Raw genomic sequence first — 24,817 nt, forward strand, 5'->3', positions numbered from 1 at the left:
TGACGAATTTTTTCTATCTCCTCACTCTCTATGCCGTAATTCTGAGTAATTTTTTCCAGATTTGTTCATTAATCCTTTTTTGTAGCAGAAGTTGACATTTCCGTTCCAAGTTTAACTTTCTCTTTGAGGGTCTCCACTCACCGGGGAGTTTGAGGTCCCACTCTTCCACTTTGCGAAGGTATCCTGGGTGTGGTGTAGGGAGGAGGAGGGCAGAGCACATCTTGAAAATGCAAAACCGACTCTGTAGAGATGACCCAGGAAAGAGGGCAAAGAGAGCAACCAAAAACACAGAATCCGAATTGTCAAGCCGGGTGCGGTGGCTCAGGCCTGCGATCCCAGCAACTCGGGAGGCTGAGGTGGGAGGCTCACTAGAGCCCAGGAGTTTGAGTCTGTCCTGGGTAAATAGAGAGAGACCTCAGCTCTGGGGAAAACAAAAAGGAACTGCCAAGCTGCCCGTGAAGTGCTTTCTCACGCATACAGCCCCCAGCGAGCACCGCACGCACGCTCCCGCCTTCCACCTCGCAGTGCAAAGGCAGCTCCCCGTGCAGAGAGAGGCACTGCCACTCACTCTGTGTCCCAGCCACCTTATTGAGAGCCTCGCCTCAACCTTAGTTTAATGCTAAAAAAAAAAAAAAAAAAAAAAAAACCCAGCGGGGCTGTCTGTGCTGGATTGTTTTCCAGGAAAGGCCAGGCTGGCCCGTCACCGAGAGTGCCAAACAAACATTTCATTTTTTAAAATACAAGATCGTGGTTGCCACGGGCAGTTGTGTTCCCCGGTGATTTTCCGTCGGTTCTTCCCAGGGGCAGTGAGCATATTAGGTCCCCAGGTAACCTGCCCTTATGTTAATCTGGCAACTTCACAGCTATTCTCTGCAAATAGCATGTTATTTAAGGACCAGATTTTTATAGTATCCAGATTGCCCCCCCCATGTTTCTATTATGTAAAACCATCACGTTTCTTCTGCAAGCTTAGAGCATTTTCAGGCATGTCTTACCTTCTTTGTTTCATTAGTCCTCTGGACATCCCTAGGAGAAAGGGACAGATTTTTTTTTTTTTTTGCAGGTTATAAAATTTTAGGTTAAAAATAGCTTGTCTCAGAAAGTTGAAAGCATCATTTCTTCGCTTTCTAGTATCATGTTAGTGAAGAGGAAAGTTATCTCTGTCTGTCGGAGTCTTACTTATTTAAGAGTAACATTTCTTTTGGGGAGATTATATGATCTTTTTTTTTTCTTGATGTTCTGAAAGTTCACAGTATTTTGTCTAGATGTGGAGGTTTCTTTTTGTTTTGTTTTTTTCAATCCTCTGTGTTTGGGCATTTGACTAGTTCTTTTAACTAGGAAACCATTGAACACAACTCTAGAAATTTTTCTTTAAAAATTACTTAAAAAATTACTTAAAAGTGTTTTCAATCTCTTAATTTTCTCAGTTTTTTCTTGCTGGAACTTATTCATAATCAGATTAACATTCTACTTTTTAAATTCTTTCTGTCCTCTTACCTTAAATGCCTGGCTGCCAGAAGTCCTGTGCATTGGGGAGACTTGTCTGTGTGTGTGTTGGGGTCTGTGACTGAGTTCGAATCTGTGCTTGTACATGTGTGCACGTATGTGGGTCCCATGCACGTAAGTGTGTGTGCATTTGTGCATGCGCCTGTTTGTGGACTATTCGGGCTTTTGCCAGCTCCCCTGTCTACAGTCCTTTCCTCCAGCCTCCCCCACCCCCTCTGAACCGTGGCCCTTCCCTGGGCTCTGTCGGGCACAGGAGCTCAGTCCTGGACCCTGCCCCCTGCTCTGCTCGCCCAGAGGGGTATACAGATTTCTGTAGAAATAGATGTAGGTCTTTACAGGAATCCAGTGTAGGATAAAGATCCACCTTAAAGTGGCATTTCTCACGAGTGAGGAAGAAATGGCTAGTTCAGTAAAGGGTGTGGGCATCCCTGCTTGCCACGAGAAAACAATACAGCCGGACCTCCTGCCTCCTTCCCTAAAACAAAATAAATTCCAGATGGGATGAAGACTCAGATGTGCAAAGGGCAAACACAAAAATGCTAAAATAAACAGATTGTTGTTTAGAAATGGAATCACGAGATGAAGGCTTTTCTAAGATGTCATAAAATCCAGAGAGCTTAAGGGCAAAGATGATAAAGAATTTGACGACCTGAACGTGAAGCAGCTGGTAGTCGGTCGTTTTTTTCGTCTCTGCCCTTTGCTCTCCTCCCGCCCATGTAGCCTGCAATAGTCATTTGCTGCTATCCGTCCTCACTTCCCTGCTGCCAGGCCGGGCCTGGGCTGCTCAGACTCTGCCCTAAAAGTGAATCCGGAGCTCCGTGCACAAGGGCCGGGAGTGGTGGCGCTTCCCGGAGAAGACTTCCACACCTGGACTTTGGAACACTCTGGGGCTTGCCCTGTCCTGACCCGGGCTCTGTTGTTCCCTTCTGCCTTTGGTTAGCTTTTCATCGATTTTGGTTAGCCTTTCATAAATCCTATTTCTGCTTAAGTTAACCATACTTAGTGTCTATTGTTTGCACTCAAAGAATTCTAAGGAATAATCTGTATTGGAGAAAAAAACATCCCCGATCCCTCCTCCAAAAAAAATTCTAAACAAGTTGAAAAAAAAAAAACAAAATGGGAAAAAATTTACAGTGAAAACAAAATATTACAGAAAAATATGCAAAGAATCTTAATGGCCAATTCACAAAAGAAAAATACTAGCCACCAATAAACATAAGAAGACATGATTAACCTTTCTAATAAGCAAAGCTATGCAACTTTAAAAATCAGATATTTAACACCTATTTTATTTGCCACATTGACAGAGTGAGTCACAGGATGTATTTTGCAAGGTGTAGCTGTCACCTCTCAGGGGCACCTCTCCATGCCCTTAACCTTCCCGGACGTGTTGGCTGTTTTCCAATTCCTTACATCTGTGCTTCCCTCTTGTCTCTAGGCTGTGAGACACTGCACTGCAGAGATCACCTGAAAGGCCCCGCTCACCCCGAGCTGGGAACAACAGGCAGCCAGGTTAGCACTGGGATCCAGTAGTCTCCGCTCTGGGCTCACAGCTCAGCAAGCCAGGCCGCCCCCATGGCCCCTCCACTCGGCAATATCATTTCTCAGCCACCACTGACATCAGCCAACCTGTATTTTAGAACTGCAACCTCCCCCTGGTGCTGCTGACACGTGGTTCCTCCTCTGTGTACCCCTGAAACAATTGCAGGCACCTCTGGGATTGCCCTGAGCAAGGGAGCAGGGAGCTGTGTGATGAGACCTACAGCCCGCAAAGGGAGCATGAGGACTGGACTAGGGGCAGGAAAAGAGAAAGGGAGGGGAGGGAAGGGAAAGAGAGCCCCAGGGCCATGCGGCTATTAGGTGGTAGGGACAGGCTAAGGGCTGGTTGGTGGCAGTAAAGCTTACCTGTGCAGATGGAGGCATGCACATGTCTATACACGTTATCCGCACAGGAGGCAGGGCACGTGTGTGCTTGCCAGGGCGTCCACGTGAGCGCACGGTGGCTGCACGGGCCTGAGCATCCTTGGGGAGGCCCGTGTGGCCGTGAAGAGACCCAGGGACAGGAAGCAGCTCCAGGTGGAGGTGGGATCCAGGGTCCTGCAGGGCAGGTGGCAGGAAGGGAAAGTGCCCTCACTTCCGCTATGCCCCCATTCCTTCCCTGTCCTGCCTGTTCTTTCTCTTCCCCATTCATCCACGTCCTCATCTCCTCTCCTGGCCCAGGCAGTTAGATCAGCGAGTGGAGACAGGAGGGAGGGAGTCTAGTGCATGCCTGCCTGCCTGGGGACCAGCAGGCCCGGCGGCCTCCTCGAACAGGGGCTGTGCCTGGGAAAACGCCTGGGGAGACCACCGCAACATACACGTGGCGTGGGGGCAGTTCAGGTGCGCACCCAGGCACGGGGTGGCACAAGCCTCTGCTGACCAGGATGCTGCACGCTTAGCACGCAGATCCCACTTCTTATTTATAAAATGTGCACCACCTCCTCCACAATCTGAGGGGACAGTTTTGCTCGGCATATTCAACAGCCTTGTTTCTCAGAGTTCCGTTGTAATGAAATGGTGCCTATGGCCACTGTCCTTTAGGAGGACACAGATGGACCCGTGATGGCCAATATTCAGACCTGCTGTACAAAAAGTGCTGCTCAAAATTCACAGAAGTGGGGCACGGTCGAGCGGCGTCATGGTCGGGAGACGTTTACACGGCCTGAGGCAGTGGAGGCCACCGGCTCGTGGGGGGGCTGCAGCCAGGCTGGGGGCTCACGGGTCAGGCCCCTCCTCAGGGTGCTCAGAGAGGAGGGTCCCTTCTCTACTGGCCTCCTGGCTACAGCTGCTCCGACAGAGCCGGCTCCCTGCCCGACACGGCAGTCTGCTCGCAGTGTCCTGAGTGCTCTTTTGTTCCTCTGCCAAAATGCAACCTAAAGCATTTCGGTTGTTCAATAATTCAAGAGCAGCCTCGGTGGAAACACTCCTCTCCCTTCGCTGCACCTCTTGGGACTCAGAGCAAGAAGGTGGAAAATGGTGAGAGAGAAACCATTTGCAACTGATGTTACAGGAGCACTGTTGTGTCTAAAATATTTTTAGACCACAAAAGTGATGAAGCAGACAGCAAACCAAATTTTTAATGTTAGCTTCTGAAAATATTGCCTTCGAGTTACGTCCATGTCCAGTATGCAGGAGCCAGTTTGCCAAGAGAGTGACTCTTCAGCTGATTTTACCTCCATTCCCTTTGTGGGGTCAACGGAGTAGGGAATATATGTGTGTATATGTGTGTATATATATATGTGTGTGTATATATATATATATAGTTTTTTTAAAGACAAGGTCTCCCTCTGTCACCCAGGCTGCAGTACAGTGGCATAATCGTAGGTCACTGCAAATTGGAACCACTGGGCTCAAGTGATCCTCCTGCCTCAGCCTCCTGAGTAGCTGAGACTACAGACATATGCCACCACACCCAGCTAATTCCTTAATTTTCTGTAGAGTCAAGATCTCACTATGTTGCCCAGGCTGGTCTCACACTCCTGGCCTCCCGCCCTGGCTGGGGCTACAGGCGTGCGCCTCTGCACCCATCCCTGCCTTCACATTTTCCATTACGTGCTTGCTGTTTCCATCAGGGCTGCTCCATTGGGGAAGTGAAACGGGGTCTTTTGAACACTGTCGATTTCAGGAGCGCTGTTTCTGTCCCTCGTAGCAGAATCAGCAACACCGGTACCTCTAACAGGTAGACAAACATAGTGTTCATTGTCATCATTTAAAGAAAGTTTCCAGTGAGTTAAGAAAAGATAATAACCTATCAATCATAAGGCTTAAGATCTATCACCCATAATAAACAAGACCATTTTTAAGACGGCCCTTGGGTGCGAGAGCACCAAGCAGCTGCGCTGTGCCGCCTGCGTGGCCGAGCCTCTCCCGCCCGGGTCGGAGCCCCACCTTTCTTCCTGCGGGGGCCCTGGGCCCTTTGAGTCAAGACACAGGTTGGAGGGAAATTGTATGTGCACGTATAATGCTCCCACCTCCTCCTGTAAGCCGGGGAGAAAATGCATGCTTTGTGGCTGTTCAACCACACTGCGTGAGCCGCCCCAGCTGGGGAGCACCCCGACACGTGACTCAGACCAGCTCAGCCCCCCAACCCCCCCCCAGGTCAGAACAGGAGGGTAACTACAGTGTGTGCGCGATGGTAATCAGGTCATTAGGCACAGGGAATGGGCAGGCCTTGTTGCTACTTTTACTCCCATGGAGGCAAAGCATCTTGCACTCTCCTGTGCCTGTTCCTCCACTATCTTCTCAGCACCAAGCGAGTAAATCAGCGTCGGACTCAGCAGTCTGTAAAACAGCATGTGTGTGAAAGTCTTCCTTGTCTCCAGGTGACAGTCAGTCCTTGTGGTCAAGACACAGGCTTTCACAGCCGCTGACAGGCTGACTCCACGGCCGGGATCCCCTGGCTCCTCCCCCAGCCAGGGCAGGTGCAAGGCTCGCCTGCCACCCGCTGCTCCGCGCCTGGGGGTGCTGGGTGCAGGAGAGCTTGGGGGCTGGAGCCCTAGAACAGTGCTCAGTCTGGGGCTCTGGTTAAAAATGCGCATTCTTGGCCTCGACCCCAGACGAGATGAGCCAGTCTTTGGCGATGGGATAGGAGGAATGTGGCTCAGGAATCCCCCTTTTTTTTTTTTTTTTTTTTGAGACAGATTCTCACTCTCTTGCCTAGGCTAGAGTGCCGTGGCATTTGCCTGGCTCACAGCAACCTCCAACTCCTGGGCTCAAGCGATCCTTCTGCCTCAGCCTTCCTGATAGCTTGGACTACAGGCATGAGCCACCATGCCCGGCTAATTTTTTCTGTTTTTAGTAGAGACGGTGTCTCACCCTTGCTCAGGCTGGTCTCGAACTCCTGAGCTCAAGCAATCCTCCTGCCTTGGCCTCCCATAGTGTTAGGATTACAGGCATGAGCCACTGTGCCCGGCCAGGAATCCACATTTTTTTTTTTTTTTTTTTTGAGACAGAGTCTCGCTTTGTTGTCCAGGCTAGAGTGAGTGCCGTGGCGTCAGCCTAGCTCACAGCAACCTCAAACTCCTGGGCTCGAGCGATCCTTCTGCCTCAGCCTCCCGAGTAGCTGGGACTACAGGCAAGCGCCACCATGCCCGGCTAATTTTTTTTTTTTATATATATATATATATCAGTTGGCCAATTAATTTCTTTCTATTTATAGTAGAGACAGGGTCTCACTCTTGCTCAGGCTGGTTTTGAACTCCTGACCTTGAGCAATCCAGCCGCCTCGGCCTCCCAGAGAGCTAGGATTACAGGCGTGAGCCACCGCGCCCGGCCAGGAATCCACATTTTAAATAAGCTTCTCAGGGGTGAGTCTTACATACCCTGAAGTTTTAGAATCACCATCCTAACACAGAGGTTTTCAGCTTGGGGTGCCTGCCCCTGAAGAGGTGGGAATATGATCCACTGAGGCAGAGGAAAGTATTAGATCAACTTCATTTATTTTTATTTTTTAAATTTGATAATCCATTTATGAAATTTACACACTCAAAATCCTGATTCTTCTTTAAATTTCTTAAGAGCATTTTTGAAGTATAAATTGCATATGATAAGACTCCTCGTAAGTGTAGAATTCAGTGATTCTTGGGATATTTATAGGATGGTGCGACTACCAGCACAATCTAGTTTTAGAACATTTGCATCACCCCCAAAAAGATCGTGTGCCACGTCAAGTCAATCTCCACTTCCAGCCCGAGTCCCAGGCAGCCCCCAACCTGCTTTTTGTCTCTATAGATTTTCCTTTTCTCGAAATTTCATGTAAATGGCATCATACAACACGTACTATTTTACATCTGGCTTATTCCTCTTAGCACAGTGTCTGTGAGGTTCCTCCGTGTCTGAGCAGGTATCAATAGTTACTTCCTTTTCACTGCTGAATAGTATTCCATCGCGTGGACATCCCACATCTTGTTTATCCCCTCACTAGTAGATGGTCATCTAGGTGGTTTCCACTTTATAGCAGCATTATTCATGATAGTCCCAAACATTGGTAAACAAGTTATTATGTGGGTGGATGTTTTCATTGCCTTTGATAGATTTCCTAGGAGTGAAATTGCTGTGTCATAGAATAAACTTATGTCTAAATTTTTAAGAAACTGCTAAAGCATTTTTTTGAAGTGGTGGTTCCATTTTATATTCACACAAGCAATGTATGGGGGTTCCAATACTGTTGAGAATCTTTTAATGTGCTTATATTTATCTTCTTTGGTGAAATGTCTACTCAAATCTATTGCCTACTTTTAAACTGGGTTGTTGTATTGACTTGTAAGAGTATATTGTGGACACAAATCCTTTATCAGATATATGATTTACAAATAATTTCTCTCAGTTTGTGTGTCTTCATTTTCATAATGGCATTTAAAAAAAATTTTTTTTTAGAGATAAGGTCTTCCTATGTTGCCCAGGCTAGAGTGTAGCAGCTATTAACAGGCATGATCATAGCTCACTGCAGCCTCAAACTCCTAGGCTCAAGCGATCCTTCTGCCTCAGCCTCCCACATAGCTGGGACAACAATAGTGTGCCATCATGCCTGGTTCATAACGGTGTTTTTCTGAAGTGCAAAAAAACCCTGAAATCTTTTTAATCTTGATGAAGTTCAATTCATCAGTTTTTTCCTTTATGGATTGTGTTTTTGGTATCCAAAGAACTCTTGGCATATGCTAAGGTCATGAAGATTTTCTTCTATGTTTTCTTCTAGAAATTTTATAGTTTTAGTTCTTATATTTAGGTCTATGATCTATTTTGAGTTAATTTTTGTATGTGGTGAGATGAAAGGGTCTAAATGAATCTTTTTGCATACAGATATCCAATTGTTCAAGCATCATGTGTTGTAAAGTATGGTTTTAGAAATTTACCTCATTCCTAACCACTGTATGGATTTAGTACACTGCCCATGCTCAGCTTACCCATCATGTCACTCAGGAGGCATGCCATGTAGTCATGTATGTACTCAATGTGTTCTCAGTTCCTTAATACCTGGGGGTGGCCAGGTATGTCCTTGTTCCCTTGCTCACTTAAGGCAGATTATGATGGAGTAAGGCTTGCATGTGCCTAGTTCTGTGGATGTGCTCATTGTGTTGTCTTATTTTATCTCAGATAACCCTCAGGAAGTTAACAGGTGGCTTTAAAAACTGGGCAAAGATCAGGGAGTCACAGCAGTCACCTGTAAGCAGAGAGATGATGCTGGAAGAAAATTGCCAATGTTTTGACAAACTCTGCATTAATTACCCAGTCCACACCGTCCTTTGTCTGAGTCCTCTCTCTTGTCCACCGGACACCCGTGCTGTGCTTTCCTCTGTGTTCCGCAGCCGCCTCTTTCCTCAAGGAGGAGGTGAGAGAGGACTCCTCTAAGCCGTCCCTAGAGGAAGCCAGGGAGGGCGAAACTGCGTTTCAGGCTGTGACCACAGACAGGAGGGGGACAGACGGAGCGGGAGGGCTGCTGCTTTCCCAAGTCTGTTTTCCGGACTGTCTCCCAGAGGCTGCCTTCCTTAAGGCACGGCTGGCGGAGATGTTCAGCCGATTCTCTCCTCAACTGGTCGCTGGAGCTGGATGTGCTGGAATGAGCGCTCTAGCTGAGCGAGATGGACTTCCTTGCTTGGCCGTCTCTTCCCATTGTCAGAGGAGCACCATGCTTCAAGCAGGCGGGTTCAAGACGCCGCCCATTCTTGTGCCCATGTGTGCATGCGCGCGCGCGCACACACACACACACACACACACACACACACACACACACACGGGCACATGGATATGATCACGCCTCACACGTACTCACAGCGCCTCCCCTGAATGCTCTTCTCTCACTGGGTCCCCGCACACCTAGCACAGTTGTCACCCTCTGGGCTTCTTTCTATGTGAGCCTACATGTAGCAGTTCTCACTCTCAGGTCACCAGGTGGCCGGACTGTGCTCGTACTTGGCAGTCCAAGCATTTGGGGTCCTATTCTGGCTGGACCAACAAAACAAAATGCCCCTCTGTTTTCTGCTTATGCAAAACATAGAAAGTCACACTGAATCTAAGGCAGTTTTCTCAGAGTGATGCAAAGGCTAAGTATATCAGAATCACCTAGAATGGCTTATAAAAATTCAGATACCCCTGGCCCATCTAAAGACTTACTGAATCAGGTGGGCACAGGAGGTGGGGGATCTGCAATTCAATAAATGCCCAGTTTAATTACTGGAGAAAGTTCTCTTCCGTGCTGAGGATTGACATCTACAGGCTCAAGGGATGGTGATGAAGCCATGTGGAACTGTCCATGGTTGACTACTGTTTTCTGAATGCTATTGTGACACTAGATATATATTTTATGCCATATGGACTTTATTTTTGTAATCAGAATTTCAGAGGTTAAAGGGATCTACCTTCTCATTTACATATGAGAAAAATAAGACCTATACAGGTGTAGAGGTGTAGTGACTTGGCCAAGAAACCCATCTTTCTAATTCTGTCTCCTGAATGGCATTTTTATATGAACTGCCCAAACGGGGCCAGCAAAGGCAATAAACCTTTTATCCAAAGACAGAAGGCAATTCAGAGAAGGATCTGAAGGAAAACAGAATAGAGGAGGGAAAAAGTATTATATATCAGTTATCTTTAAAATTCATCTAAAAATGGCAGATTGACTTCCTTTGGTGATATATAATATTCTAGGATAAGTACTGAATGCGAGTGCAGAAACATGTCTGCGAAACTTGTGTTACTCAGCACTGTAACTGAGCTTAAATTGTGCAATTTGATCTTAATAGAAATTATGTCTTTATAAGCTTTTGTAATTCTCTGAAATCTCCTTCTTTGATATTTTAAAATATATCTTCTAGGTGGAAGGCTGCTCTTTGGATACTTAGATTCTGAGCCCTAAACTTTCTCTAAGAAAAGGAAATAATTGGGAAAGTATTTGAGGAGCTATATCATTACTGAAGCGAGGAAGCAGTTACTTTATTTATGGAGAATTACGTAAAATGAAAGGAAGACACTGATGGGTGAGTTCAGCCCTATAGGCGTTATGTTCATCATGATCTTAATTACTTCCCCAGAGGCACTGCACAATGGAAATAAGAAGATGCAAATATATGTAGGATACAAGATTTAGAGGTTTTTCTTTTTTTAGCGATGGAGTGTAACAGGGAATATGCTGGCAGCTTTTGTTTAGCATGATGATAATACATGCCCACTCAAATAAATCAGTGCATTTTCTGGGAATAAGAGGTTCATCAACTGATATGCCAGCTAGTGCTTGTGAGCACAGGTTATTTTTGAAATCAAAAGGATTTGAAGCAACGTTTGCTTCGTTTTCACGTTGGCATATATTTATCTATACACAGCATTCTTTAAAACAGCATGTTCCAGGTCAATTTAATGACGAGGAGGGGAAGAGAGTGCACAAAGGATGGAAGGACCCACATGAATCCGTATTATTTTGCTTGCAAGTGATACAAATCCAACTACTATTAGTTCCTGGGAGTGGCTTGGAGGGGGGTAGATTTAGTTCCTCACTCCCATTAATCTCCATTATCCTTCCAAAAATCTACACCCTAAGGAAAAGCAGTGTCTGCCACAGCTCCCTCTCTCCTTCCTTCCCTAGGTCCCTCCTGGGTGAACATTCTAGAGTTGTGCAGTATCTTAAGTAAAAAGGAAATTTACTCAATCATAGAAAGTCCAGTGAGTAGCCTGGGCTTCAGAAAAAGCTGGGCTAACCAGGTCAAACAACATCATCGAGAATGAGTCTCTCTGCTAGCTAACAGGGTCTCTCTGAAATGGTGCAAAGACGGCTTCAGGAAACCACAAACCCACACCCTCCTTCCCCTCAAGCCCTTCCATCCTCGTGTCTATGGGCGCCTCAGTGAAGCCCTCTGGTTGATCCTGCTTGAATCACGTGATCACCTTCAGGCAAAGCAGGTTTCTAGAGAGACTTCCTCTGCTTGGTCAGCATGGCTCCCCTGGCCACCCCAGTGGGGGTGGGGGGTGGGACTATGACAGTGTCAGCCCCTCCCCCAAACTGTAGGGCATGGAGAGAACAGTTCATAAAAGGTGTCCAATGACTATGGGGCTGACAAATAACTTTGGAATTGAGTAAAGTGGGAGTCTTTACTCACACTTTCGAGTGCATGTGTTCAAAACTGTGACTACCTTTGTTGGTCTTCGGTCAGCATAGGTGGTAGAAAACACGGGTGCTCTGTTAAAACCTTTCGGTCTGTTCATATGAAAGTATGCCTTTTGCTGTGTGCTGTCACGTCTGTCTGGAAATGCCTTTTTGTTGGTGGTGGTGACTCTGTTTCTCTGTGCAAAGACCTCTTTGGAGAGGCAAGTGAGTGCAGCAATTGTGACTGTGGTTACTGGACACAGACGGCAGGAACTCACCTTCTGGTCCCGCTGCTAACTAACGGTCTGAGCTCGGGAGGATTATTTAACTCCTCCAAACTTAAGTCTCCTCATCCACAAAACAGAGGCAATAATGTACTTATGTCTCTGTACGATTTGCAAATTAAAAGAGAACATGCAAGTAATGCATTTAGTGTCTTGCCCGACTTAAAATGCTAGCTGTGATAATTGTTATTATGAAACGAGCTCATCTGCTTTAGACTTGTTCATTTGTCATCAAGTTGTTGTATTGCCTGTGAATTTCCCCATATTCTGCAGCTGTGTTGCATGTCCCGAAGAGGCGTTTGACTCTGTTATGATGACATCCCTTCTGTTCCCCCGTTCAGCTTGGCAATGACACCTGCTTCCATCCCTTGCTGACATTTGTCCTTCCTGCATGTTCCACCAGGTGGAGCTAGACTGAAGCGATGACTCTGGGCTCAGGGACCCACTGTATCCCTAGACTTCATTTAACGTCTTAAATGACACTTTCCCTTATTGTAAACAATTTGAAAGCTACCACGAAGTACACAGAAGGAAATAAAAATCACCACCCAAAGATAATTATCGTTAACATTTCAATACCTCTCTCTCTCTAATTATAAATACAGGTATATAATATATACAGACAGAATGATAAAGATAAATGTTGTTTACCTATATAACCTACATATATATGTATATTAAAAAATAGATCAGGGCCGGGCACAGTGGCTCATGCCTATATTCGCAGCACTTTGGGAGGCTGAGGTGGGAGGATCACTTTAGACCAGGAGTTCCAGACCAGCCTGGGCAACATAGCAAGACCCTATCTCTACCAAAAATAAAATCAGCAGGCGTGGAGGTGCGCTTGTAGTCCTAGTGTTACCAAAAGCTCAGCACTTGTCCATGAGGCCAAATCAGAAGAACGAGGTCAAATGATTGAGGAGAAGGAAAGAGAAGTTTATTATTTTCCTGGCAAAGGAGGAAAAATGGCAGACTTTCATCTCAAAAATACAAATTCTCATCCATAAGCAGAAATGCAGAGCTTTTAAAGGGAGGGCCTTCAGTCCTAGGTTATTGTTGTTAGTGATTCTAATCATCCCATCTCTACCCAAAGACAAAGCCATGTCCTCTGCCCACCTGGGAGGGAGCTGCTAGGCCTGGGATAGAGCCAGGGGTTCTGGAATTGGGCTGACAGTTGAGCTGAGCTGTCTCCTATAACACAAAGAACAAAAGACATTCATTCCCCTGCTCCTCTCCCCCACCTGCCCCTGAGGCAGAGATGCAGACCTCAGTTCCCAAAAAGAGTGGGGGAAGTTTTAAAGAGACAGAAAACATCTTTTGCTGCACCCCCCCCCATTCCCTCTATTACACTAGCTACATGGGAGGCTGTAAAGGGAGGATCCTTTCAGCCCAGGAGTTTGAGGTCGCAGCCAGCAGCGAGCTGGGATTATACTACTGCACTCCAGCCTGGGCAACAGAGTGAGATCCTGTCTCTTAAAAAGAGAGAGAGAGCATATATAGTTTTGCATTTGCCCTTTTGTTCATTAAACATTGTATTATAAATATCTTCTCAAGCCATTAAACACCTTTCAAAAATTTTGTTTTCAGAGTGAATCAGGTTTTTTAAGGAAGAAGTTTAACTTATTTGCTCATTCTCTTGTCACTGGGCTGTTTCCAGATCTTTGCTATTATAAATAAATTTGCTATTATAAATAAATATTATTATGAATATCCTAGTGGAATATTTAAAAAATTAATTTCCTTTATTGGTATTTTTAAAATTGAGTTAATGGGAAGTGTATATATTTTAACTGTACATTTTGATGAGATTTAACAAACACATATACCTAATATCCATTCCTTTATCAAAATATAAAACCTTTCCATCACCCTAGAAAATTCTTTTGAGTCTCTTCCCAGTAAATCTCTACAACCTGATCCTTAGAGTTTATTTTTACCTTTTCTTAAACCTCATTTAAATGGAATCATACCATATGTATTCTACCATGTCTTACTTTTATTCAGCATAATTTTGGTGATTGAATAAATTTTGCAGTTCATCTATATCACTGCACACATTGGTAATTTGTTCCTTTTTTTGTTAATCATATTCCATTATTGGATAAACTGCAATTTGCGTATCCATTTCTGTGTTGATGGATATTTGGCTATTATAAATTCGAAGCTACTATAAATAAAGCTGCTATTAATATTATGTTTTGAGTATTTTTGAATACATGTGTTCATTTCTCTTGGGTAAATACCTGTAAGTGGAATTTTTGAGTGGTCTAGAAGGTGTACATTTAACTTTATAACAACTACACTTTCCAAAGTGGTTACAACAATTTATATTTCCACTAGCATCATATGAGTTCTGCTTGTGCAACATCCTCTACAATATTTAGAGTGGTTAATCTATTAATGTCGACATCCTGGTGAATGTGCAGTAGAATATTGTTATGTTTTATTCTTGATCAATAATGGTTTTGAGCACTTTTCCCTGTGCCCATTGACCTTTTATATATCTCCGTTTGTAATATATCTGTTCAATTCTTCTGACCATTTTTAAAAAATTAGATTTATCTTTTAGTATTGAGTTGCAGCAGTTGTTTACATATTCTAGACACAAGTCCTTTATCACTGCAGTCCCCAACTCTGGGGCCATGGACTGTTACCAGTCCATGGCCTGTTAGGGACCAGGCCACAGAGCTTTGACCTGTCTCCCTAACCCTCCCAGTCCCCCAATCCCCCTCCCCCCTGTCTGTGGAAAAAATTGTCTTCCATGAAACTGGTCCCTGGTGCCCAAAAGGTTGAGGACTGCTGCCAGACGTGTGCATTGTGAATGTCTCCTCTCCATCTGTGGCTTGCCTAGAAGTTCTATTTTTGATGATATTCAATTTACAAATGTTTTCTTTTATGGTTAGTGCTTTCTGTGCCCTGTGTATGCAATCTTTTCTACAATGTTTTCTTCTAAATACTTTAGATGCTTAGTTTTTTTTTTTTTCCATTTAAGTTTACGATCCATTCTGAGTTAATTATTATATACGGTTAAGGGGTCAAAGCTTATTTGTTTAAACACATGGATATCAAGCTGTTATGGCACCACTTATGAGAAGATTATCTTTTCCCTATTGAATAGCTTTCGTGCCTTTGTCAAAATTAGTTAGCCATATGCGTGGGGATCTATTTCTGCACTCTTTATTCTGTTTCAATGATCTATTTTTCTATTCATATGCCTCTAACACACTGTCTTCATTGGAATTAGTACTATGGGAAGACTTGAAATCAAATAGTGGTAAGTCCTTCAACTTTGTTTTTTGGGAGCCCAAATGCCTTTTCAGTGAGGGGGTGTCTTATACATCTTTCATTATTTTTTCCATAAATATGATTTTTATATGATTATGGTACAATTATAAATATTTTATTAAAATTAAAATTGTTCTGATAGATTGTATTTCTAAAAATGGCTGCAATAATGTTTCCAACTGTCACACGCTTCCAGAACATTGCCACTTTTCCCATCAGGAAATGGACTCTATTTCCTTTCCCCTTGGATTGACCGGGCCTTGATGACCGTCTTAACAAACAGGAGGTGGTGGAAGTGATGCTGCGTGATTGCCAAGGCTAAGTTAGACAAGGTGATGCAGCTCCCATCTGGCGGTCTCTCTGGGGATGCTCACCCTTGGCACCCAGCCACCATGTTGTGAGGAAGATGAGGCAGAGAGGCCGCATGTATTACAGGTGTACCGGCTGCCAGCCAGCATCAAATGCCAGACGTGAATGTTAACAAATGAATAAAATAATTGAGTGGGAGGGGTCAGGGACAGCCGGCCTTTTAGTCATTAGGAAGGCAGAGATTCACAGTTCTGCTGAATATTTCTCCTTCTTTGTGCAGTTTGGGACACTGCTCTCTAAAAACAAGGTGTAAAAGGAGAAGAATTCTAAGAACAGTTAGAAGAGTCATCAAAATGCATTTACAGGGTGCTTAATAAGAACCCCACAGAAGAATAAAGATCTGCCTTAAATGATCTTCCTTCCTGGATCTTTTGCTCAATACTGTCAGGTTTGCTTTCTATTGGCCTTTAAATAATGACAGAGAGAAAGAGAGAGAGAAAGGTGGTCCAATGAAGATGCTAGTCTGCGGACAGAAGCGAAGGAATTGGGAGGCACAGGGAATTGGTGCACAAGTGGCTTCTGCTGGGCCCATATTGTTTTGTTTCCTAAACTGGGGGGTGGCACACAGATGGTTGCTATGTGCTTATCCGTGTCTTCTCACATGCCATTTCCTTTGTAGAATGTTTACATATGTGTACACAGGTATATTTATACAGACATAAAAGATGCACACACAAACGTTTTAAAAAGGAAATGGGGCTTTTTTTTTTTTTTTTTTTTAGTTTGAGGACAAGAAGGGCTTAAGAGATGGCTCGAAGTCTTTACTCGTACGAGAAACCTTCTCTGGAAGGATGCCAGCCGGTTGTTTTCTAGGACCATGAAGATGAAATAAGGAAGGGTGGGCTTAAGTTAAAACAGAAGGAATTTGAGGTGGTCGATTGGAGGAACTGCCTGCAGCCCCTAGTGCTGGACCACTGGCGGGGCTGCCAACCGCAGAGAGAGGTAGAGTCGGCCTCCCTGCAGTCACAGCACCGAGGTCTCCGTCCCCTCCTGGGAGACTGGTCTGTCTCGGCTGCACTCGGTACTCATGGAGAGGGTGCTCACAGAGGAGTGAGAGCATGGAGGCAGCTGGCTTTCAGGGAAAGAAAAACAATTCCTCTTTTCCCTTCACTTCAGCCCCACGGAGGAAAAGGGCTGCTCTGGCTTAGTTAAGGTTCTAACGTACTCGTCAACCCACGGCGCTCGGGCTTGGGTGTCTCCCGCTCGGGACTGCCTGTTGAGACTAGTTCTTCCTTCTGCAGGCTCCTTCCGTGACGCCTTGCGAATGCCTGCGGTCGGGTCTCCAAGAAGAGACGCAAACTTTCTGCAGAAGTTCTTGCTTTCATAAAGGTGGAGACAAAATCCATTTCTCTGACTGTCGCTGTTGCTCTGTGTTTGCTCTTCCTTCTCACGGGCTTCTTTGTTTCCCCTGGTTCCAGCCTTTGAGTCTGCCTCTGGCAAGAGAGAAAGGGTTTCTCCTCCACATGAAGCACTGGGTGATCTATACTGGCACTTGGTTTCTAAGCCTAGTAACAAATACTGGTCATTTGCTAGCTTTTTGTCCTTTGTGCATATGTTTCCCTTGAAGACCTCAAGGATAGGATTTAGGGCTGGTCTCTGTGGCCAGTGCCTACTCTCTCCAGCTTCCCAAGGGGCAGGAGATTAGGGGAATTAACCATGGCAATCAAGGAGGTAACACAAGTTCAAGTGAGACAGCCACCTGCTGCCCCTTGCAGTCTGTGCTGTGATCTTCAAGGCTGCCGATTGACCTATCCTGACCCTCCTGCAAAGTGGTCAGGATGGAAACTGAAGGAAAAACCCCATTTCATGACGGGGTTGCATGAAGTCAGGGTAGGACACTGAGTCAGTCTGCAGCTCATATTTCCCTATGGAAGGGAAAAATGTTCAAGGCAAAATGTTCTATGTTTAACATATTCTGCTTCTTTCTTAAAAATAACTTTTATTTACTCTTTCTGTTCTCATCTAGTTATGGCCCCCCCCCAAAAAAAAAGTTTTCTATTTATCTTGAAGTTTGGGGCTGAAAAAACCATATTTTCAGCTCAAGTTCCTTCCAATTCTGGTTAGGTCCTCAAAAGGTTATCAGACAAAATTTACAGAATCATTAGTGACAAATTTTTGCCAAATTCAGTGTTAGGGTTACCCTTAGCCTTAAGATCACCCTCAGCAGCTATGAAGATGAGAAAACATCTCCCCCAGCCCCCACTGAAGCTCAGCCCAGCAATTTAGAAAATTTTCTTCACCTTCCTGCTAAAGATTCATTTCTTATCAGAAACAATTCTATCTTTTTTGAGGGCCCAGAAAACACAGGCGAGGAATCCTACTTGAAGTTGAGTGTAGACTCTTGCCAGGCTATAGTTTTCATGTTCTCCTTGTCAACACTTCTGTTAAGTGAAATGTAATAATCACATCAGCAAATGCAAGGTCAGACTCTTATTTGAATGGCTTTGTTTTGTTTAGGTTTTTTACTCTGAGGTCAGAATTTCCTTGAATATGATAAAAAAATAATTTAGCTTTTTTCTTTATGCAATTGCGTCCAGAAGGCCCTAGCACAAACATTAACTTGACAAGTAAAACCAAAACAATAGGTGAAGTGACCTTGGACAAGTCACCACACCTCCCAACGATTTCGTGTCTAGGGAAGGTGATGTGAGCCTGTGTCGCCGTGGGGTGCCCGTGCACTAAGCGTTCCCGAGGGTTGTCACAGCTTTAATAGGCCACTGGTTGGGGTCTAGGCGGGCTGCGGGGCGCAGGGGCTGCATCCAGGACTTTGAGTCGCAGGCCACGCACGAGACACCCTGGAAATAACTGTTCCGTGAACCTACACAGATCCCACCAGGCTGGACCTGGAAAAGCAGAAGCTGGGAAAAGACAGGGAAGTTGTGAGCCCTGAAGGATTCCGCAACGCCCTCATTTGCACCTCATGACAAGTGACAGGCAGGTAAACAGGTTGCAGACAGGCCCAGACCCTGCGTCCTCCAGGGCCGCCCATCTCCCAGAAGTGCTCCTAGAGCACCGCCCAGTCCCCCACCCCAAAGAGCCCACCCGGTCGCCTTCTCCACCATCAAAAAGCCCCTCGTCCTTCGTAACCTTGCGGGTCCTTCCACCTCCCCGCCCGCCCCTCCTCCCGAAGGGCTCCCGCTGCGGGCCGCTCCCCGCCCCCCACGCCGCAGCCCGGGCCGGCGGGGCCGCCGCGGTGGCGTTCGCGGGCGCTGCTGCATTGGCCGCTGCGGCACGGACGGCGCAGCCTCGGGCGCGGCCCGGCACAGGCGCCTGCCCGCGGTCGCGGCCAGATCGCAGCCCGGCGGCGAGGCGCCGGCCCACCCATGGCCCTCGGGCTGCGGCCCCTGCGCCCAGCCCTGCGCGCAGCCTTCGCCGCCCGCCCGGGGCCGCCGGGCCCCCGACACGGGCGAGATGCTGAGCGGCGCAGGCCTGGACAAGGCTCTTAAGATGTCCCTGCCGCGAAGGTCAAGGATCGGCTCGTCCGTGGGTGAGCGGGGAGGGGCGCGGCAGGAGGGTGGGCCGGGGGCGGGGGCGGCGCGGGGCGCGCCCGGCGTTATGTGACACTGCCCCGCCCTGCGCCCTGCTCCCCCGCCCTGGGCTCCTGGGGCCGCAGGATCCGCCCGCGCTGGCGGGGGTGGTGTGGGGGGGTGCTGGGCGCACTGCACCTGCGAGGCCAAAAGGCCCAGAGCCTGGGCGAGGGGGAAGTGGGCGTCAGAGACCCCCGCCATCCTCGTACAGGGGTGTGGGGTGTGGGGTGTGTGTGTGTGTGTGTGTGTGTGTGTGTACACGCACGCGCGCGCATGCCCGCGCGCCTTTACCGGTGATGCGGCTGATGAATGCGACCGGGCAGGCAGTCCCCGCCGCGGTGGGCACGGCTTGGCGGCGCAGAGGACATCTCGCCTGGCTGGCGGGCGGCATCTGCGTGTCCCCATTCTGCTGCAGAGCTGTCAGGAGGCAGCCGAAGGAAGGGTCACTCCGGGGTTTCTGGCCACCTGGGGCCCTGGGTTTTTGTGCGCGCAAAGCAGCGACCACTAGCTCACGACCCTGACCTTCGGTCGGGAAGCTACACCCCGCGACCCCCCCCCCCCCAGTCGCCTGGGTGTTGGAACTTGAATTCTTTTAAGCCCTACAAATACACCACCCCCAGCCAGCCAGTCACCGCGTTAGGAGCCCTCGTTATGTTATGTTACGTAACTTATTTAGAAACCGCGATCTGGAGCAGCAGGGTGTGACGCGGTGGTGCCACACGGTGCGTCACCTAGACCCTCAGTTAACGCGGTATCGAAAGAGGAGCTTCAAAAAATGATTTGGTTTCTTACCATTTCAGAACTCCTGGCAAGTCTGTAGGTGGCTCTCTGACTTGAGGAACATACGGGTGTGCAGTTTGGAGCTGGGGTCCCTTGTCATCTCCGTGCTTTTTTGTTTGTTTTGAGGAAAACAGGCATATAAAATAGGTGACTTTCCTATCTTCGTAGTTGGATAATGTGAGAGGAAACAAGCTTATCCGGTAACTTAGACCAATGTTGTTGAACTTGAGCCGTGTCAGGGCATTTCACGTGCATTTTGAGGGTAACCCTGGCCTGAGGGCATCGTGGGCCACGAGTCAGGACTGGACGGCGGGGCGAGCTGCCGCGGGGAGGGCCGCAGCAATGCAGCACCAAGGCGGTGGCAGGGCGGGGAGGTGGGGACATCCGCCATCCCTCTGCAGGTGGAGCCAAGGGTGTGTGCTCATGATACCGATGTATTCTCTTCCATAAAAGAAGAGCATCAAGGCTGGCTCCAAGGTTTTTGATCTGAGCCCCTGGAAGAATGTTGCACTTAGATGGTGAAACTGCAGAGGAACAGGCTTCTCTTGTGCCCGGAGGAAGCATGTGAGGAATTGGGTCTGAGCTGCCCACTAGACAGCCATGTGGAGTGGAGATGCTTAGAAAGCTGGACCTACAGGCCTGGGGTTCTGGGCAGTGTTCAAGACCAAAGAGAGGTTCAGGGGTCGTCAGCAGGACTGGCTCTGTGGGGACGTGCCCCGCAGCTGCGCCAGGCCCAGCTTTTTGAAGAGTCTCGTGCTTGCATTAATGCTCTGCTGTTGCTGTCTTGGAAGTCTTAGTCGTTTTTGAGGAAGGGGCCCACATTTTCATTTTGCTCTGGGCTCTAAAAATTATGCCACCAGTCCTGGCAGTCAGTGTGTAGAGAGGTGGTCTGGAAAAGTCGTGCCCTTGGACAGAGTCCTGGGCACTCAGGCATTTCAAGGTCGGGGAGGTTAGGAGCAACAGAAAGGGCCTGAGCGAATGGCCAGGAGGTCACAGGAAACCCAGAGAGGGGTGCTTGGAAGCTGAGTGAGGCAGGTTTCGGGGAGGGGGCGTGTGCAGTTGTGCCAGTGCTGCTGAGCGCTCAGAAGGATTAGGCCGGGAGACTGCCATTTGATTTGGCAACATAGAGGTTATCGGTGACCTTGAAAAGATCTGTTACTGTGTCGTCATGGGGAAGATTGTCTAATAGAACAGGTGCAAGAGAGATGAGGACAGGGATTGGAGACAGTAAGTCTGGAAAACTCTTTTGGGTGAATTTTGCAGAAGAGGGAGGAGGGAGAAGCAAATGGAATGGAGGCTGGAGGAGGACATGAGTTCACCAGAGGTGGGGGCGTTTAGAGATGGGTCTCCCAGTCATGCATTTGAGGGCACGAACGGCAAAGCAAGGGGATTTTAGGGAGAGGGGAGGGGCAGTGGTCTGAGAGCAGGGAGGGGAGCAGGGTCGTCAGAACAGAGCAATTAAAGTCAGAAGGTTCAGGAACAGTGGAGGAGGTGAGGTAGGAGGGATCTTGCTGATGATAGGCCGCGAGTTCCAGAAAGAGTGGACGGTTTTATGAGCCAGGGGCGTGTTTAGAGTATTTCCTTAATGTATGGGGAAGAGGGAGGACCTGGGTCGCCTGAGCTCCCCGGGGGTGACTCATGGGAACTGGGATAAAGGGCCTGACACTAGTGTAATCTTACAAAAATACCAGACGAAGATGTGTGATGTTCGGTGAACTCCGCTGCTTCTCGGTATTTACAGACTAACAGAGAAAGGATAGCAGATCATAGTGTGCTTCAAGATTATGTGCTGAGCTGCAGACTACAATAATTCTGACACTATTATTTCTTGCCTGAGGCATCTTTGACTCTATCTCAATCTGAAGTTTTAAAAAATCTCAGAATGTTATGGGAATACAAATGTTTTGCTTACATAAATTGCTTTTGTACCATTTGAGTCAAAGTTAAGCGTGCCCATCCCCCAGATAGTGTGCATTGGACCTGTTAGTTGTGAATTTACCCATCTTCTCCTCCCCCTCCCACCTCCTTTATTTCCGGTGAATGTTATTTCCCTATGTGCACGTAAGTGTTGGTGGGACTGCAAACTAGCACAACCTTTATAGAAAGTAGAGTGGAGATACCTCCAAGAACTGAAAGTAGAACTACCATATGATCCATTGATCTGAATGTTTAGTTCTATTTTGATCAGTTTTGCCTTTCCCCAAAGTTCTATTTTGTGCCAGTGTATCTCAGACATTTGACCAAATGATGGGAATCCCAGGACTCACGAGGGGTGGTGCTCACAGTTTGCTCAGGGTGGAGCTGTTTAGTCTAGCAAGGAGAGAGCATGGAAACAAAGTCAGTGACTTCACACATACATATCAAGTCCTGCTGTGTGCCAGGCACTGTTCTAGGTGCTAGAGACGGAGCAGGGAACGGAGCAGCTGTGTCCTTGTGGAGCTTATGGTTTAGGGGTTGATTGGACACATAAGGGAATACTCTCAACTCTCTTCCCCAACCTCGAATTAACACTCACAGATGATGCTCATGGATGAGTGGGGAAGTTAGGTGGGTGAATAATAGGGGTGGAGGGAGTGAGGACAGACAGAAGGGGGGAATTATTTTCTGTGGACTACGGCATTGGTGCTATTTAGGGCAGAGGCTCCCTTCCTATCTTACTGAATTTCTGGAGTTGGCTAAATAGAAGATCAGCGTTACAGAGCAGGCAGGCAGCAAGTGCACAGACCAAATACAGAACCCAGCAGACTACAAATCTTCCAGAAACTGTCCCTGGAGTCCGCCTCTAAATACCACATCCAACCCATCCTGCCCTCTCCTGGCCATCCAAGACGTTTTTTGCTTTTGTTTTGTTTCCTTTTTTTTTTAGAGGCAGATGTCTCCCTCTGTCGCCCAGGCTGGATTCCAACTCCTGGGCTCAAGCAGTCCTCCCACACAGGCTGGGATTACAGGCACTCCCCGCTGCACTTGGCGGCTTGCTTCTGTTTTTTAAATGATTTCCTGCATGGACCTGGTTTTCCCATAACCACTTGCCCCTAGTTTCAAGGAGGAGAATTAGGGCAGCTGAAAACGTAAGGAGCTCTAGTGTCTGAATGTAAGAGCTGAAAGATATCTCAGAGATGGTTTAATTTCACAGAGGAGGAAAAAAACATTCAGAGAAATTCTTTGCTTGCTGCTTAATTTCTGGCAGGACCTGCTAATTCCCAAGTCCAGTGTGCTTCCTGCCATCTCCAGCCTGCTTTGCTCAGTATCAGGTCAGTTAAACAGAGCAAGTTCATTCATTCTATATTGTTTTTCTCTTCCTTGACAGGCAATAAAGAAAGACGCGAGTCTAATTTCTCCTGCTTCCGTTTTCTCTACTATCCTGTGACTCAGTAAATAAAGACTCGAATGAGCTCCGTCATGGGCAACTTTTGGACTTGGTCTAATGGTCTAGATGATGCTTGGAAGTTTCTTAGGGGCAGTATATGTAGGGTTAAAACACCAGCATTTAGGGTTAGAGAGATGGGATTCGGATTTTGCCACTGTCGTTTCTACCTATATGACATTCAAAAGTTTCCTTTGCTCCTATTACAAATGAGGGTAAAAATAAAGAGCTTGCCCTTCAGGAGGTGGTTGCCGTGTTTGAGAGTAATGTGCACAAAAGTGCAAGCGTTAATTATTTTGTTCGTGATCAAGCTTGTACTGGTAGCGTGTCAGATCCTCCCCAGGCCCGTGATCATCCAAGGCAAATTCCTCCACCTAGATATTTGCCTTACCTCACAGCAGAATCGGCGAAAACTCCCACTATGACTCCCCCCTATTTCTAACGATGCAAGCCTACCTAGGGGAAGACTGCGGAGAGTCTTCGCGGGAGAATGTAAGTGTGTTCGCACCATCACCCAGGCGTAAATGAGTACAGGAAGAAGACCTTCCTCCTGAGGCCTCTGATTCTCAATAGAGTGCTCATCTTCCAGTGTCTCTGAAGGTTGCCACCTTCTGTTGAAAGTAGTCCTGCCGCTAAGGCCACCTTCTACCCCACAGGTGGCCAGTACTCACCTCCATCATCCATGGCTTCAGTTGTTTCATGATTGATTTCACTTCTACAAGGGGTGCTTTGTCTTAAACCCCCATCTGACAGAGGTGCCAACCTGACAAATGGATTAAATTGAAATCATTCGCTAAAAAGTTTTTAAACATCGATGAGAGGATGTGTACACAGCACCTCTAAGGACAGGCCCCTCCACAGATCTTTACATTTGCTAAATATAACCTCTGGTCAATACCACGCTTGGATACAAGGTGTTATTTGCATCCATTTAGGCCGGTAGAAGTGCTCAGAGCAAATGTTAACAATCATTAAGAAGGGCTAAAAATAAAAGTGATCTCACGCCATGGCCTGGGAGTTTCTCCCCATCATGATCAAGGGCAAATGCAGAAACGGGACCTACTCCGGCCAGGAGAGAGCCCTGGCGGGAACAGAGCCATGCTGGGGCTGGGGACCAGTCATGCCCCGTGGCCGCCCAAGTTGGCTCTCACAGGTGTGCACACAGGGCACACGAATGACATGCTCACTCCCCAGCCATGACCGGGCAGGGTTCACTGGGTCGCGTGTCACCGTAGATACGTAGATACCAGCGTGCGTCGCTTATGTGCGTGGTTCTCTTGCTCTTACCGTTCGTCTCCTCCCTCCCTCCCTGCCTCTCTGTGAATCTCTTGACCTATCAGCCCACTTCATCCTAAACCATGATCTAATCTTCATTCACTTTGAATCAGAGGTTTTGCGTTTGTAAGTCGAGTTTTCCATTCTTGTGTAATCTTACGCGAAATCATCAGCATATGTACAAATGTACATTGTACACATTTCCGCATTCGGGGCTCCTTTTCCCTTTCCTATCCCTCGAGGTGCTGTGTCAGCCTCCTCAGCCCCATGCATCGCGGATTGCAGGATTACTGCGAATATTCTAAGCACATTACTG

At 47.2% G+C, this 24,817-nt stretch overlaps 1 protein-coding gene across 2 annotated transcripts in view; it reads left to right on the forward strand.

Moving 5' to 3' along the window:
- Positions 1–18,913: 18,913 nt before the first annotated feature.
- Positions 18,914–24,817, forward strand: part of LOC105878807 (phospholipid-transporting ATPase IB) — a 504,404-nt gene continuing 498,500 nt past the window's right edge. For both annotated transcript variants that reach the window (XR_012922496.1, XM_076009551.1), the window contains exon 1: positions 18,914–19,042. Coding sequence is in view for 1 of the 2 variants with exons in the window: in XM_076009551.1 (XP_075865666.1) it covers positions 18,967–19,042 (76 nt within the window). In the remaining variant the exon portion in view is untranslated. The remainder of the gene's footprint in view (positions 19,043–24,817) is intronic.

This window comes from Microcebus murinus, chromosome 13 (genome assembly GCF_040939455.1).
Source record: "Microcebus murinus isolate Inina chromosome 13, M.murinus_Inina_mat1.0, whole genome shotgun sequence".
In the NCBI taxonomy this organism is placed as follows: Eukaryota; Metazoa; Chordata; class Mammalia; order Primates; family Cheirogaleidae; genus Microcebus; species Microcebus murinus.